Here is a 14,390-nt window from a genome sequence, read left to right as displayed (position 1 = left end):
ACCCGTATCATACACACCTATGATTTTCTAATGATCCTGAAGACATTGATTAGCATGTTCAGGTGTGTTTGATACGGGTTGGAGCTAAACTCTGCACCGCATTGGCCCTCCAGGGTAAGATTTGAATAGCCCTGATCTAAACCCTGTCTGTGAAACCGGGCCAAAATAACTTCGATTTAATCCTGTAAGTGTGCTAATTTAACAAGACAATACAGACTTGGTAATTAATTATTCATTGATTTATTGAGATATGGGACAAAACATGTTTTTTATTAGATGTTAATATGTATTAGAAATATATCTTTTTGTAGACACAGGTCTCAGCTAATGAACCATGTAAGGGAACAGTTTTTTATAAAAACAAAAAAATAATGTATATTCACTTCACAGCTTAGTTTGTGTCAGCTCCGTCAGATGCACTAAAAGGCATGCTATTTTAATTTAATCCATCCAACAGCAGTTTAAAGTCTTTAATTATGTAATAATAATTGTGTTCAGTGAATGAGCCAAGGGAATACATCCTCTACAATATTATTATTTTTTTAATATTGAGACATAAAATAATGTAGTTAATTTGATGTTTTCATATTTGAACACAATAAGTAAAAAAAGAATAAAATGTTACTTTCAAAAAACAGAAACAGAAAATACTGACAGAGCTGACCGGTCCAACTGAGGTTACAACAAATGATTGACAAGACAACACATGGCTATTTTTAACTAATATGTAAATATATGTATATAAAGTATGTAAATCAGGCCAGATTATTATGTAAATAAAATCATGAAATAACATTAGAATAATTCCCCATTTGCAAAAATATGTATTAAATAACTATATAAAGAGTTTTGTGAGCACTTGTCAACTCCAGCATTTAAGTCGATTCTGTCAGACATAAAACCTGTCAGAGCTGACGTCTGCCGGAGTGGACAAAATGTCTTTCCATCTTAACCGTTTGTTGTACAGTGGAGCAATTTTGTTTTTTCACCTCAGCTGTCTTGATAAACACAACAAAAAATGTTTTTTTGTAAACCCATATTATGTAAACACAAACATTGATTGCTATTTTTTGTAAAATATTCAAGATTTACTTTTTTGTATTGTTTGATATCTTACAGATCTTGATGCCTTCTGATTTAAATGTATATTTTTGATTTTTTTGCATTTCTTTTTACTGGACTATTACTACCACTAGACCCCTAAAGGTGTGCTGTGGTATCTGGAACCATGATGTTAGCAGCAGCTCCTTTAAGTCCTGTAAGTTGCGAGATGGGGCCTTGATGGATCTGACTTGTTTGTTCAGCACATCCCACAGATGCTCGATCGGATTGAGATCAGGGGAATTTTGAGGCCAAGTCACCTTAAACTCAGTGCTCCTCAAACCATTCCTGAATCATTTTTTGCTTTGTGGCAGAGCTCATTATCCTGCTGAAAGAGCCACAGCCATCAGCGAATACCGTTGCCTTGATGGTCTACAACGGTGCTTAGATAGGGTGTACATGCCAAAGTAACATCCACATGGATGGCAGGAACCATTCATTCATTCATCCACCCTGGTGCCATGTGTTCCCCAGGTAAGTGACACATGCATCCAGCCATCCACATGATTATCAAGTCAGGCTACCTTCTTGATCGGACCGCACGGGCCAGCCTTCGCTCCCGTGCATCAATGAGCCTTGGCCGCCCATGACCCTGAGGCCGGTTCTCCACTGTTCCTTCCTTGGAGCACTTTTGATAGATACTGACCACTGCAGACCGGGAACAGCCCACAAGAGCTGCAGTTTTGGAGATGGTCTGACCCAGTCGTCTAGCCGTCACAATTTGGCCCTTGTCAAACTCGCTCAAATCCTTACGCTTGCCCATTTTTCCTGCTTCTAACACATCAACTTTGAGGACAAAAATATATAGAAGACATTATTTATTTAGTCTAGTGTTTATTATATTCATGAAGCATGTTTTTTTTATAATTTTAGTAAATTTGGTTTTAAGAGAGTTTAGATATTTTTTTAAATAAAAAAAGTTACTGTTAAGGAGTTTTTTTATGCAAAATATTATATAAAATAAAATTAGACACTTTTATCCTCATTTCTTGTGCTAAGAACACCATTACATTGCAGCGTGTCATTATGACTGTAATGTTTCAGTTTCAGCTATACTGGAATGACAATTTTTTTCTTCCCATAACCCCATAAAAAGAGAATGACTGCTTCATTACTGTGGCCGTAAAAGAGCACCTGTAGGAATGCAGTGTAAGCAGTGCCAGCGTACAGAGTCCAGAGCGTTCAGTCACTCAGTGCTGTGGGAGATGCACTGGATGCATTCAGTGACGGCTCACTCTTAGGGGGATTTACTGAAGACTCATACTGTCAAAATGCCCTCGTGGAAGACTGTCAAACTCATCCTTTATGAGCTCCTGCAGTTCGCATGTCTCTGTATTCCCGTGTTTGTAGTCATGGAGCGCTTCGCTTCAGTCATTCGCCTTGTGATGTCGAGTACGACAGCCTACTGGCTGGTTGTGGCCGCCTCTGTGGCCTATGTGGCGTCTACAACTCTGTGTGTGTGGGTTCCTTTGAAGTACTTCATCCTCAAGACTCAACGCTTCTCAGAAGTCACTAACTGGTGAGTAAAAATGGAAACGCACATCTTATGTCCTCTGACCGATCATTGTTTACCTTAACATTGTAATTATACCATTCATAATCAGCTTTTTTGTGCCTTCATAAATGGTTCTCGTGTAATAATATCAATTTTTAACATATTCAGTATAGTCATAAAAATTAACAAAGTGAATTATAGCATATCTTAGTACATGCAACTGATAAAATGTAATGTCAACTAGCTATAAACCAAGCTGCATTATAAGACCAGTTTTTTCCCCCTTCAGATACAAAAAAATCTGAAATCATGCTCTTTAATCTCCAATCTGCCTCTTAGTTTGTGATGTTAAAGGCGTTCAACACTGAAACCACTCTTATTTCTTCTGCAGGAGACCTGTTACACTTGCATATGTGATTCTCAGCACTTTACCATGCTTTGCAATCATCATAGCCAGCTCAAAGGTAATGCATTATTCACTCTCATCAAGAATATACTATATGAACATACAACAACACTTTATTTTAATGTAATTCCTATATTAATGGAAGTTAATTATGCATAATTACAAGCAACTAACACTAACAACATGTACTTAATATAGGTTTGGTTTAGTTACAATTACTCAGTACTTGTTTGTGTAATTACATTGTAACAATGGTGCATTAAAATTAATCTTCAAAAGGTCACTGCGGGGTTTTTAATTTGTTTCAAATATGTTTAATGTTACGTTATTTGTTCTTAAACATATTGGTTTGATATAAACATCACTACCTTGATGGTTTCCTAGAACTAGAAAATAATAAGGGTCTTAAGGGAATCAGACTGCAAAACTCTAGAACTATATTTTTGTTAAATAAAAGTCTATTTTCACTTGAACATATACAACTACCATGCTGTTTCTTTGTATTGTACCTCAGTATGAAAGTATAGGGAGCGATATATACTGAATAAGAGATATTATGGCAGTTTCGGTATGTAATAAAACCGTAGGGCTCATCAACACAACAGAAACCTTTCATAAACAGATTCAGTACTCAGTAACTCACTGTAGAACGGCAGATTTACTATTAACCCAAAGATGGGGTATTATATACTGTGGAATGTGAATGGAGCTGTATTGCAGCCAACTTTAGTCTCTGGTTAAAATCACGAGGCCCGTCGTCTTCAGATGAGTGTTACCTGTCAATGCATTACTAGTTTTTAAAGCGGTTTTTGATTGGTTTTGATATCGTTTGTTATTATCATCCAAAAATGTATTTTTAGTCTTCTACCTCTATGTTCTCTTGGGATGATGAAAGGCTCTTTGCTCCTAACACCATTCTCTCAGTAACTTTCTGGCCTATTTCTGGTTGTGCAGGTTCAGGTTGATGCTGACGTTAGGTATGACCGCTTCACTGAGCTCCCCGTCTCTCTGGTCTTGTTCTCCCTCATTTGTGTGGACATAGTGGAGAGAATTCGTCCTCTTTGCCTGACAGGACAGGGTAAGCGATAATAACCAATAAATACGGCCAATTAAATGATCTGTCTAAGCTGTGCTCTGCTTTTATGCTCTTTTTAAAAAAAGCAAGTGGATTAGAGCTGGATTTTGAGATGCCGGGTCCGGTTCTGACTCACTTGGAGCAGGTGACATCGGTGTCCGCACAGCTTCAGGCTAATGGGCGGGACGGCAGCACATCTTCCAGGTCTCCGGTCGGGAACGGGACACTATCAGGCCGTTGGGGAGATTTAGATGCACGTGGCCCGCCTCGCACCAGCAGCACGGCGTATCTTTACTCCTCTCATTCTCACTCGGGTCCATTTCGCTTTGCCTGGATACGAGACCCTCGGCATGACCTCTTTGTGGCCACTTTTGTGTTCTGGTTTGACACCGTGGAAATGGTGAGGGTGGCTGGGACCGATTTGGTGTATTACTCAGCGTGGGTGTTTCCCATTTACATACTGGCATATCTGTCCATCCTGCGCGCTGTTATAACTCCAGACAGTCCTCTTCTGGCTTCATCCAGTGTCCTTTCACAAGATTTGCCCTTCCTGGTGGTGCGCATATGCCTGGTGGCGGTTTTCGGGTATGTTACCCCCGTGCTGTACATATTAAAGAACATTCTTGCTGTGGTATCTTTTGTGTACTTTGTCTTTATGACTAAACTAAAGCTGCTGAACAAAAGAAGCATGTTCTGAAGGCTTTGTGGGAAAAAAATCCATACAGATTTACAGCCTGTGTATTTGAACTTGTAAATATGTTTATTTGTTATTTTTACAGATGACCAAAACTATAGACAGACATCTGAATGTTTAGTCATTCTATTAATATTTATTGAAAAATATATTGGTAAATGCTGTTTCTGTTCATATTTTGAGTGTATTACATGTTTTAAGGCTTTCTGTGCATCACAATTCATGCATTACTGTACATTTTAATTCATTATGCCAAATGTCATGTTTTCAAATTGTATTAAGAACATCTGATATTGCAAACGTTTATTGTTGGATTTCATTTCAGTATACGAGTGCAGCTATGGTTCATATTGACTTAAAGTAATGCAAGTTCATCTTACGGCAGGACGTGTTTTGATCATGTAAAAACTGATTGCTTTTCATAAAAAGCCTGAACAGTAATACTTTGGTTCAACTCTGATGCATATCATAAGACGCAGAGAAGCTTTTGAATTTTCCATAATGTTCAGAAATCCTCTTTCATCTCATAAATGAAACCTCATTTTTCTGCAAACCATGATTCCATCCATCGTTCTTTTTAATTTCATGATACATGGGCACACTCGACTTGTTGTTGTAAGATACCAAGTACTGCATTTGTAACCTTGAAAGCTATGACAGTGTGTGGTGTGACAAAGCTCATATAGTAAAATATTCTTTTTACTAGATCGTAGATAATATTATTTATTAAACACATTTTAATATATATCAATATTTTAATTAATTTGAATAATAAGGATATGTACATTAGTAATTTTTACTAGAAAAGAAAACAAATTATAATATTATTAAAGAACATGTTTTGTCTTTGTAGATTTGAACAGAAAATTACATGGTAATTAATATGTTTTACTTCCAGAATAAGTTTTTACTAGCCTGACAAGCCAGACCCACATCAAGATGTTTGGTCTGGAAACTCACCACTGACGGCTCAATCCGAGGGGCGGATAAACGGTTGTCTTTCAAACTCCCTCTGCACGCGATAGGATAGCGCTACAACCAACCAGAGCAACGAAGGTGAAGCAGAGCTTGTTGATAGATTAAACATTCACCGTATCCGGTCGGCAAAACTCCGAACACATCTTCCCTTCTTAAGAATGACTTCAGTGCCGTTCTTTGTTCTTTTCTCAGAGAAAAGCTTAACTCCAAGTCTTCCAGAGTCGCGGTCAAAGCTGATTCGAAAGACCGCCGCCGTTCGCCAGTTTCTGTGTTTACTAGAAGCACGCAAACGCTAACGGCCGTCGTCATTATGGCCCCGCCCACCGACTCTATACACGATGTGATTGGCCCGGCAAGAGTTTGGCGTTTACAGCTCAGAAGGGGATTGAGAGTTCCTAGACGACACTCGCAGGCAGATTAGATTAGAAGTTTTTACAGTATTTTGCAATAAACTGCATGAATTGTCCTGTTAAATGTTTTTTTTTTTTTTTTTTTACTGTATATTGTAAAGGTACAGATTTTTACAAAATTTCTCTACACTGAAAAAAAGTTACCTGGTTGCCTTAAAAATTTGAGTTCATTGAAATTAAAATTTTGAGTTAATACAATGAAAATTTTTTGAGATTCGACAACCATTATTAAAATAATATTAAAAGATTTTGTAAGCCTATTGGGTAATTGTGTGTGTTTTATTTCCGATGACGCAGTGAAAAATGCCAAATAGTGCTATTTTCATGATTTATCAAAATTTGTATGTGGTTCAGATACAATAATATTTTGAGTTTCTATTTATTAAACAAATTTCCTTCATTGTGTCAACTCAAATTTATAATTTCAATGAACTCAAAATTTGAAGGCAACCAGGTTACTTACTTTTTTAAGTTAAACCAACAAAAATGTTACAGTGTAATATTCAATTTTTCTATTAAACGTTCAAACATGCATACATATACAGTCAATTAAATTATATTAAACTCCAAATATTTGTGAAGTCTATGACCATCTTTTTTCTGAAATCCCAAACCTATTCATGATGAAACATCATATCATATTTTTCTTTATCTGTCTAATGCTCATTTCTCAGCTCAGCATTATTCCCATCTAACCAATGAAGCGTAATTTATCCTCTCGAAAGGAGATGTTAAAAAGCCATCTCTGAGCGTGACTGAATTGTTCGCCTCAGTGTGCCTCCCACAGATTTCAGAATAGAGCTTCATTTTAATTCATTCCGTTTAAACTTGACAGTCAGCATGTGAGCAGATGCTGCAGATGAAATTGCATGAGCTCTCGTTCGCCTCCTCAGCAGGGGACAACAGGGGGAGAGGAGACAGCAAGGACACATTTAGATACAGTATATAGATAAAGAAGAGGAGTGGACTGACTGATAAAGCCCGTGATACCGAAAAGGGGCTGAGATTCAATGAGAGAGGAAGAAGGAAACGCATTTGAATTCAGTGTGTGTTTCTCCTGCGTTACGAGCGCCACTCTGTGCTCTAGCATGCAGCGTAGCATCAGGGAGAGAATGAAAATGGCAAAGTACAGCCACAGAAAGGACACGAGGGGGTAACACAGGAGCGCCCCTGACGACATAGAGGGGAAAAAGAGACCGAAAAAGAGCCTGAATCCACAGGGGAGGGAGGTAGAGAAGCAGCAGAAAGCAGGGTGGAGAGACAGCAGACGTGGACTCCAGCCTCCTCTGCCTGTGTGGACTGGAGACAAGGCAACCCAGACGTGGCTCGCTTCTGGATTCTGATTGGCCGGAGTAGGCGGGGAAAAGCTGACGCAGAGAAAGTCAGGCAGGAAAATGACATTTACACCGTGTATCAATTTTAAACTCTGAGCCTGTGTCTGTCTTTGAAAAAAGGGGTGCGGTGGGAGGGGTGGGGAGGGGGTGGGTTTGTCTGGGGAGGGCATAAATAAATAAGGCGAGGAACTCAACGGGGAAGAGCGGAACAAACAAATCGCACACACACCTGGAGCCAGCAGACTGTGAGCCTGTTGGTCTCGAGCATCAGGAGGATGTGAAGCGCTCACTTTGACTGCCTGTATCGCATTCATCGCTGTTTGTGGCAGAATGTTCTCTTTTTACACGCTCTGTAAACCTATGGGCTGGACCGGAGGCTGCGTGGAACGGAGACAGTTACCTGCTGCTGTGTCTCTCATCACACTGGTGTGATGGCTGTCCCTTACAGAAAGGGAACCAGAGGCTGTGTGTCACAGAAAGAGTGATTTAGACTTGGCTGCACCATCATCAGGACCCCCCTGGATGTTCTCTTGATGTATTGCTGTGGTCTGGGACACTGGCGGAGAGAACAGTCCACCTATGTGAGTAACTGCAGCATGCTCGATGCGATCTTCCACTGTCAGGATGCTTTGTGTTGAAAACCAGAGCTGTGCATGAAAATATAACCTGTAAACATACAATTTTGAGAAAGTATCACAAAGTGTGAAATAAGGCTATCATTCTAAGCCTCAAAGTTTTCATTGAGTGCGTTTTTGTGTTTTATAATGCTAAAAAACAGAGGTGAAGTTCATGTCATTAATAATGTCCTGACTGTTTTGTTCTGGACTTTTAATGATTTTAAAATGGCAACCTGTTCCCTCAGTAGCATTGAGTTAAGAGGTCCGAACTGAAAAGATCCCACCTACCACAGTAGACTATGTCTCGGCATCATTCATAACGTTTTACGCACGAGTACGTATTTTCAGCGGGAACTTGAGGTCTAAAAATATCCTTGCTGTTATTATAAGCCACGTTTTTACTGCCACCTGTGTTGCCGCATGGAGAGAAAGTGAATGAGAGTGTGTGTAAAAGAACAGAATGAGAGACGCGTGAGTCACTGTGTGTCATGATGAATGCCTTACCTAAATCCCCCAGAGCAGGCGAAGGGGATCACAGTCACACAGAAGCACACTGAGCTCCAAAGCTGTCAAAGCAAACAGGTAGTAAATAGGCTTATCGTGCCTCACACCGTATGCGGTGTCAGGCGCAGACCTCAAAGTGCAAAGAAAGGAATCATAAAAATGAAAGCACCGTCTTTTACTGTAACCGCTGCGTCAGATGTTTCCAAATCCTCAGAAATGTGCCGTTGGTATTTTCGGCACAGGACGATCAATGTCTTATGCTATGAGTAGTCAAACTAACTCCCAGTGTGATGTGTAAGTAAATACAGTGTGTATTCTAGCACTGCGTACGAAATTAACACTGCTTTCAAAGAAATGACCTTGATTGGTAGATCTAGTAATTTCTCAAGTAGAGTCAACATGAAATGAACATCAACTCTGTTTACTTTCTTAATGGAATTGTCTGTTTTTATCGTGGAGGGATGTGGGGAGGTCATCTGTCCAGGTCATTTTAATGGGGGAATTGTTTTTTTTTTTTTTTGTCTTTGCAATATTGAATTGAAACAATTGTTCTTCCTCTGTGTGAAGCAAATGGCCCTGAAAAATGAATTTCCTTGAGCTGACGTCACTTGGGTCATGTAATGTTAATAACATTAATATTAGTTACAGGTAATCCGCGTTTATGTATGTTTTGGGTGGGTTTTAGTTCTGTTTCCTAGTTTTGAGTTTCTATTGATTTTGTTTTAATTAATTGTCTTTTCATTGATGTGATCAAATTTGCACCTGTTGTTAATTTTGTTAATTAGTTTGCTTTGATTTTAAGCTGCGTTTCTTTTATTGTCTGTTCTCGTCATTGTTCTGTTCATGGTTTTCTAGTTCTGAGTATTTTTTACTTTTTGTATTGAGTTTGAGATTATTAAAATAATTACTGCTGCAATTCGTTCCGTTTCTCATCTTTATTTGCCACTGACAATGTGAATAATAATAATAGTAATAATAATAATACGTTACAAATAGTCAAATATTCAGGCTTTGTTTTAACAAACGTGATTCAGAATGGAATGCTATAAAGCTTACTGCATATTTTGCTGTATGCAAACTGTATAGGCTACTACAAACTGTATATGGCCTACCATTTTTATTTTTTTGAAGCTGCTTGAAACATTTATTATGAAATGTGTATCACTTAAATAAACATTTCATAATAAATGTTTCAAGCAGCTTCATTTTTATCACGACTATTGCCACATGAGCTCATCATCAGTAAGTGGAGTCTTAGCATCTAGGGTATAAAAACAAATGTGACCCTGGACCACAAAACCAGTCATAAGGGTGAAATACTGCAATGCTGATTAAGCTTTCCATTGATGTGTGGTTTGTTAGGATAGGACAATATTTGGCCGAGATACAACTATTTTTGAAAATCTAGAATCTGAGGGTGAAAAAAAAAATCTAAATATTGAGAAAATCACCTTTAAAGTTGTCAAAATTACATCCTTAGCCATGCATATTACTACATTAATAAATTTTTATATATATTTACAGTAGCAAATTGACAAAATATCTTCATGTAACATGTTCTACTTTATATCCTAATGATTTTTGGCATAAAATAAAAATATATAATTTTGACCAATATGTTTTGTTGGCTATTGCCACAAATATACACGTGAGACGCATGAGTGGTTTTGTTGTCCAAGGTCACAAATGTTATTTTGTATTTTGAATCTAGTTTTGTAAAAAAAATATATCCTAACTTGAGGTAGTCTAATCATACCTGAAATCATACAAAAGTGAAGTACGTTGCATTGTGGGATGCAGTATTTCACACAACTTTGTAGTATAATATTATATGCATAAAGCAAATTTGCACACACTGTACTGTATACTGCGGCAATAAAAGTATGCAATTATAATAAGCATTGAATGTCCTGTTTCACTCTGACCTACATCACATTATACGGACAACAAGTTGCAAATGCATTTTCATGTTTACTGAAATGATTTTAGATATATTTTTATTAGAAAACAAGACTAAAGACTAACAAGACATTGGATGTGATGTTCTACATATAGAGCAGGACAGTGTGAGAGCTCGGTGTGATATATTGATGTGTTGAATGGATTGAACTTTCATGTTAAGCCTCTGAAGTGCACTTGGGAAGTGCGGCCCAATTCCATGTCATGTGTTCTTGGTTTCTGTTGTGTATCTAATCCCCTAACATGGATTATACAGCAAGTATTTATGTCTAAAAGATTTCATCCTCTTGTAGACACATTTACCACTTCCCTTGATAAAAAGATTCTCTGACTTCGTGATGGCATTTGCAAACTTGATCAAAGGTTATACCTTGGGTACTATTTGTTTTTTATGTGACATTTTTTAGATGTGCTTCACATAAGGGTGATGTTTTGAGGAAGAAGAACCTGACTTAATCAGTTATAGTTTCAAGAAGAAATCATTAAATGGAAATGCTATCACTTAGCAGCTTAACTTGACAAGGTGAAGTATTAAGGCTTTAATATGAGTGGAAGGGTTGGAAACATGACCTTTGACTTTAATGTTCTTCCAATACGACGTTCAACTCTTTGGCAGATATTGATCTTGAGTGAACTTGAATTATATTAAGTGTTTATCTGGCTATTGGCAGTGGCTAATGGAAGAGAACCTGTCTCTGTCATATCCTGCCAGAATACCGGAGACAGGATGGCAACGGATGAAGGACATAACTCTGTTAATGCCAATTTCTGGCATTGCAATACACCACATTATTTAAATGAAAAGGTTGAGTAAACCTATTCTATTTTGTTTGATAAGCCAGTTTTGCTCACTCAGAGTGTTTTTAACACTTTGTACAGTTGACCGACACACCCCAACATTTTTTATTAATAATGTATATGATACTTTAGCAACGTCCTCATGTATTTCATAACCCTTTGGAACGCTGAGTATTTTATTGTTTTATGTGAAGAATGATGTGTCACATGAGTGACAAAGCTGAGGAGGTTTTGAATTAAGGAAATGAATGTAGCACCAGTGCAAAGATACACTTCAGCAAGGGTGTAGATTTGGTTTGAACATTGGGGATCCACTTGTTAGAGTTATTTATTTAATGCATTATAGATTACCTAACATCCACACATAATTAAGTAAGCTTGTGTTTACACATGTTTACTTGCTGATTTTGTGGACAAAATTGACTACCATAACTACAATAAAATGTGATAAATTCTAGTGTGATCATGGAAAAAAAGCCTTCTAATTCATTTTGGTGCAAGATGGTGTTTTCTCTTAAGTTTTTTCAGATTATGTGGCTGTTTGATGTTTCCATAAAGCATTTTAACTAAATTCTCAATGGAAATCAGATAGGTTGCATATTTTATCATAGGCATTGTAAAAGGAGTGGCTTTCGTCGATATTTAATAATACACTGTAAAAAAAAATCAGGTCTCCAATAAGTATATTAACATTGAGTATTAAGAGAAAAAATTACATTAGTTGCAAGATACATAAGATTAAGGGAGGCTAATGCCATTTCATGCATTCTGACTTATTTACACTGTTAAAGAATTGATTCTCATGCTAAAGCTGGTCAGAATTTCAAAATATGAGTTGGATGTATGACGGAGTATTTCTGTGCCAAATACACTCCTTCAGGATCCAAATAAGCTTCGGAAAGTTTTTTTTCTTTTCGAGTACGGCCCTGTATGACATCATAAAGGGCAGAAATGCTTGTATGGGCATTTCTTTTCATCCTTGTTCAGCTTCATAAATAACCCAGCCTTAAGGGAACAGTGGATGCAGTTTGTTTTTCCAACACGTTCTCACTCCCAACTCCTCACATATTGACGTTTGGTCAGGACCCCTCGGAGTCACATTTTAACGCACGGGGTACCCCTTTAGCGTCAGTTTTTAATGAGCATGGTGATCCATTCTTTTCAACTGTTTGCCTAATGCATCAGATCAAGATTTGCATTTGTAAAAGTAGACATGATTTAATGAATATTTATAGGCTACTTTTATATTTTGGAGCAACTAACCTAAAGTATTAACTCTTGTTGCATTCCAAGTCTTCTGAAGTCATATGATATCTCCATGTAAAGAACAGAGTTGATCTTAATGGTTTTAATTGCTGAAATGAGGATCCCACTGCTCCATGAACACACTCATATCTCATTCAAATGATACACCTGACTCTTTAGCATGACGCAATTGTTCACGAGACGTGAGAGCCAATGAAATTTCACTATGAAAACTGACAGAACGTTTCTTCGTGTGGCAAATTTAAAAAATTTGATGTGTGCCTGATCTTGGGTGGATGGAGACGCTGATCGCTTTTGGGAATTTTCTTCACACAAATCAATCGTTTGTCCTTGGAACACTTTTTTGAATAAATTGTTGTATCTGCCTTTTATATCCGTTGTTTTATATCATATAACACACAAATTGGTAGGTTTAGGGATGGGATGGGTTGGGTCACATGTTCAAATGCGTCACTAGCGTAAATAAAAATAAATGTAAATACAAATTAATGTAAATAAAAATATACTCCAACATGTGATAATGGCAAAATCATAACCCAATATATAATTTCATTACGATAATATGCCCAAAATGACGTTAAAGGTGTACCCTGTGCGTCAAAATGTGACGCCGAGGGGTCCTGAGCAAACGTCCATATGTGTGACGATTTGTGAGGGAGAACGTGTTGGTTTTTCCGGAGTTCTGCATGTGTGTGTGTTTGTTCCCGGTCATGAGTCGAAACCGCAGACGGTGAATAAAAATGCATTAAATGTGTTTTGTTGGCAGTCACTGTGTAAGTGTATATAATGTGAACAACACAAACATAGTGAATCAAAATTTATGCAGGGATAATGCCATGATGTATTGTGTGTGTGTGTGTGTGTGTGTGGGCGTGCTTGTCTCTTTAGCTCAGCCCGCTGCACACCACATCAGAAAGAATCAGTACAGCGTATCTGCCTTTTATAAATCTGATCAAACTAAAGACTTTTAGGAGATCTGAAGGATGCAATACTCCTCTATAGATACTCAGGATTAACATGAGACTGGCAGAAACTGTGGAATGTACACTTTAGGAATAAAGGAGCTCGCAAAAAATCCCGGCGCAGCACAGAGTGATGTTCACATACTTTCCCATTAAAATAAGCTACATTACAGTATTTTCACCAGTTTGTTTGTTGTTTTTTTCCAGTTTCGGTCAGATCTATTTCATTTGTCGTTACTACCAAACTCTTTATATACAGAGAGAAGGCTGAAGGTTTTAGTTGATGGTTATGAAATGCATACTGTGCTGTTTTTCAGTATACTTTGACCTATTCCAGAGGCAGGACAGAGAGCGTTTGAACAGTGCCGCGGGATTATGAGCATTGCTCATCCTGTTTTAGAGAGACATACAATCTGTCTGACAACTCTGGGCAGGACGTGCCCTGTGCTCCACCTTATTCTTTCTATCATTTTAAATCTCCTCTCCCAGCTGCTGGGTGGGCTGGATTGGCCGCTCATGAGTTCCTGCCTCCAGCACTATGGGGCGGAGCATGATCCAGATGTTACGTTGCATATTCATGCAGTATTTTAATGCATTGCCAGTCAGAGGGGTTGAGGAGGGAGAACATGATAGAGACAAGAAGACCAAACTTTGTGTTTTTCGTCATGTCCCAGTCATGCCAGTTGCTGTACACATAATGTAGGTGGTGGCCGAGGGCCAGTGTGTGTCATATCAAAGCTTAACTTCAGTGGGACCAGACACCAGCGCAAATGGGCCACAGATCTCAGAGG

The 14,390-nt window shown here is 38.0% G+C and overlaps 2 protein-coding genes across 2 annotated transcripts in view; both read left to right on the top strand.

The window, feature by feature from the left end:
• Positions 1-2,305: 2,305 nt before the first annotated feature.
• tmem236 (transmembrane protein 236) lies at positions 2,306-5,617 on the top strand. The gene is made up of 4 exons (XM_067453010.1): positions 2,306-2,620; positions 2,988-3,060; positions 3,957-4,080; positions 4,164-5,617. The coding sequence occupies exons 1-4, from the start codon at positions 2,373-2,375 to the stop codon at positions 4,772-4,774; spliced, it is 1,056 nt and encodes a 351-aa protein (XP_067309111.1). The 5' UTR covers positions 2,306-2,372; the 3' UTR covers positions 4,775-5,617.
• An 865-nt stretch (positions 5,618-6,482) lies between these two features.
• cacnb2b (calcium channel, voltage-dependent, beta 2b) overlaps positions 6,483-14,390 on the top strand; it is a 52,705-nt gene continuing 44,797 nt past the window's right edge. The window contains exon 1 of the mRNA XM_067453597.1: positions 6,483-8,074. Coding sequence (XP_067309698.1) covers positions 8,027-8,074 — 48 coding nt within the window. The 5' untranslated portion in view covers positions 6,483-8,026. The remainder of the gene's footprint in view (positions 8,075-14,390) is intronic.

The sequence above is a fragment of the Pseudorasbora parva genome, chromosome 9, assembly GCF_024679245.1.
Source record: "Pseudorasbora parva isolate DD20220531a chromosome 9, ASM2467924v1, whole genome shotgun sequence".
Lineage (NCBI taxonomy): Eukaryota > Metazoa > Chordata > Actinopteri > Cypriniformes > Gobionidae > Pseudorasbora > Pseudorasbora parva.
This window is presented reverse-complemented; position numbering and strand designations above follow the sequence as displayed.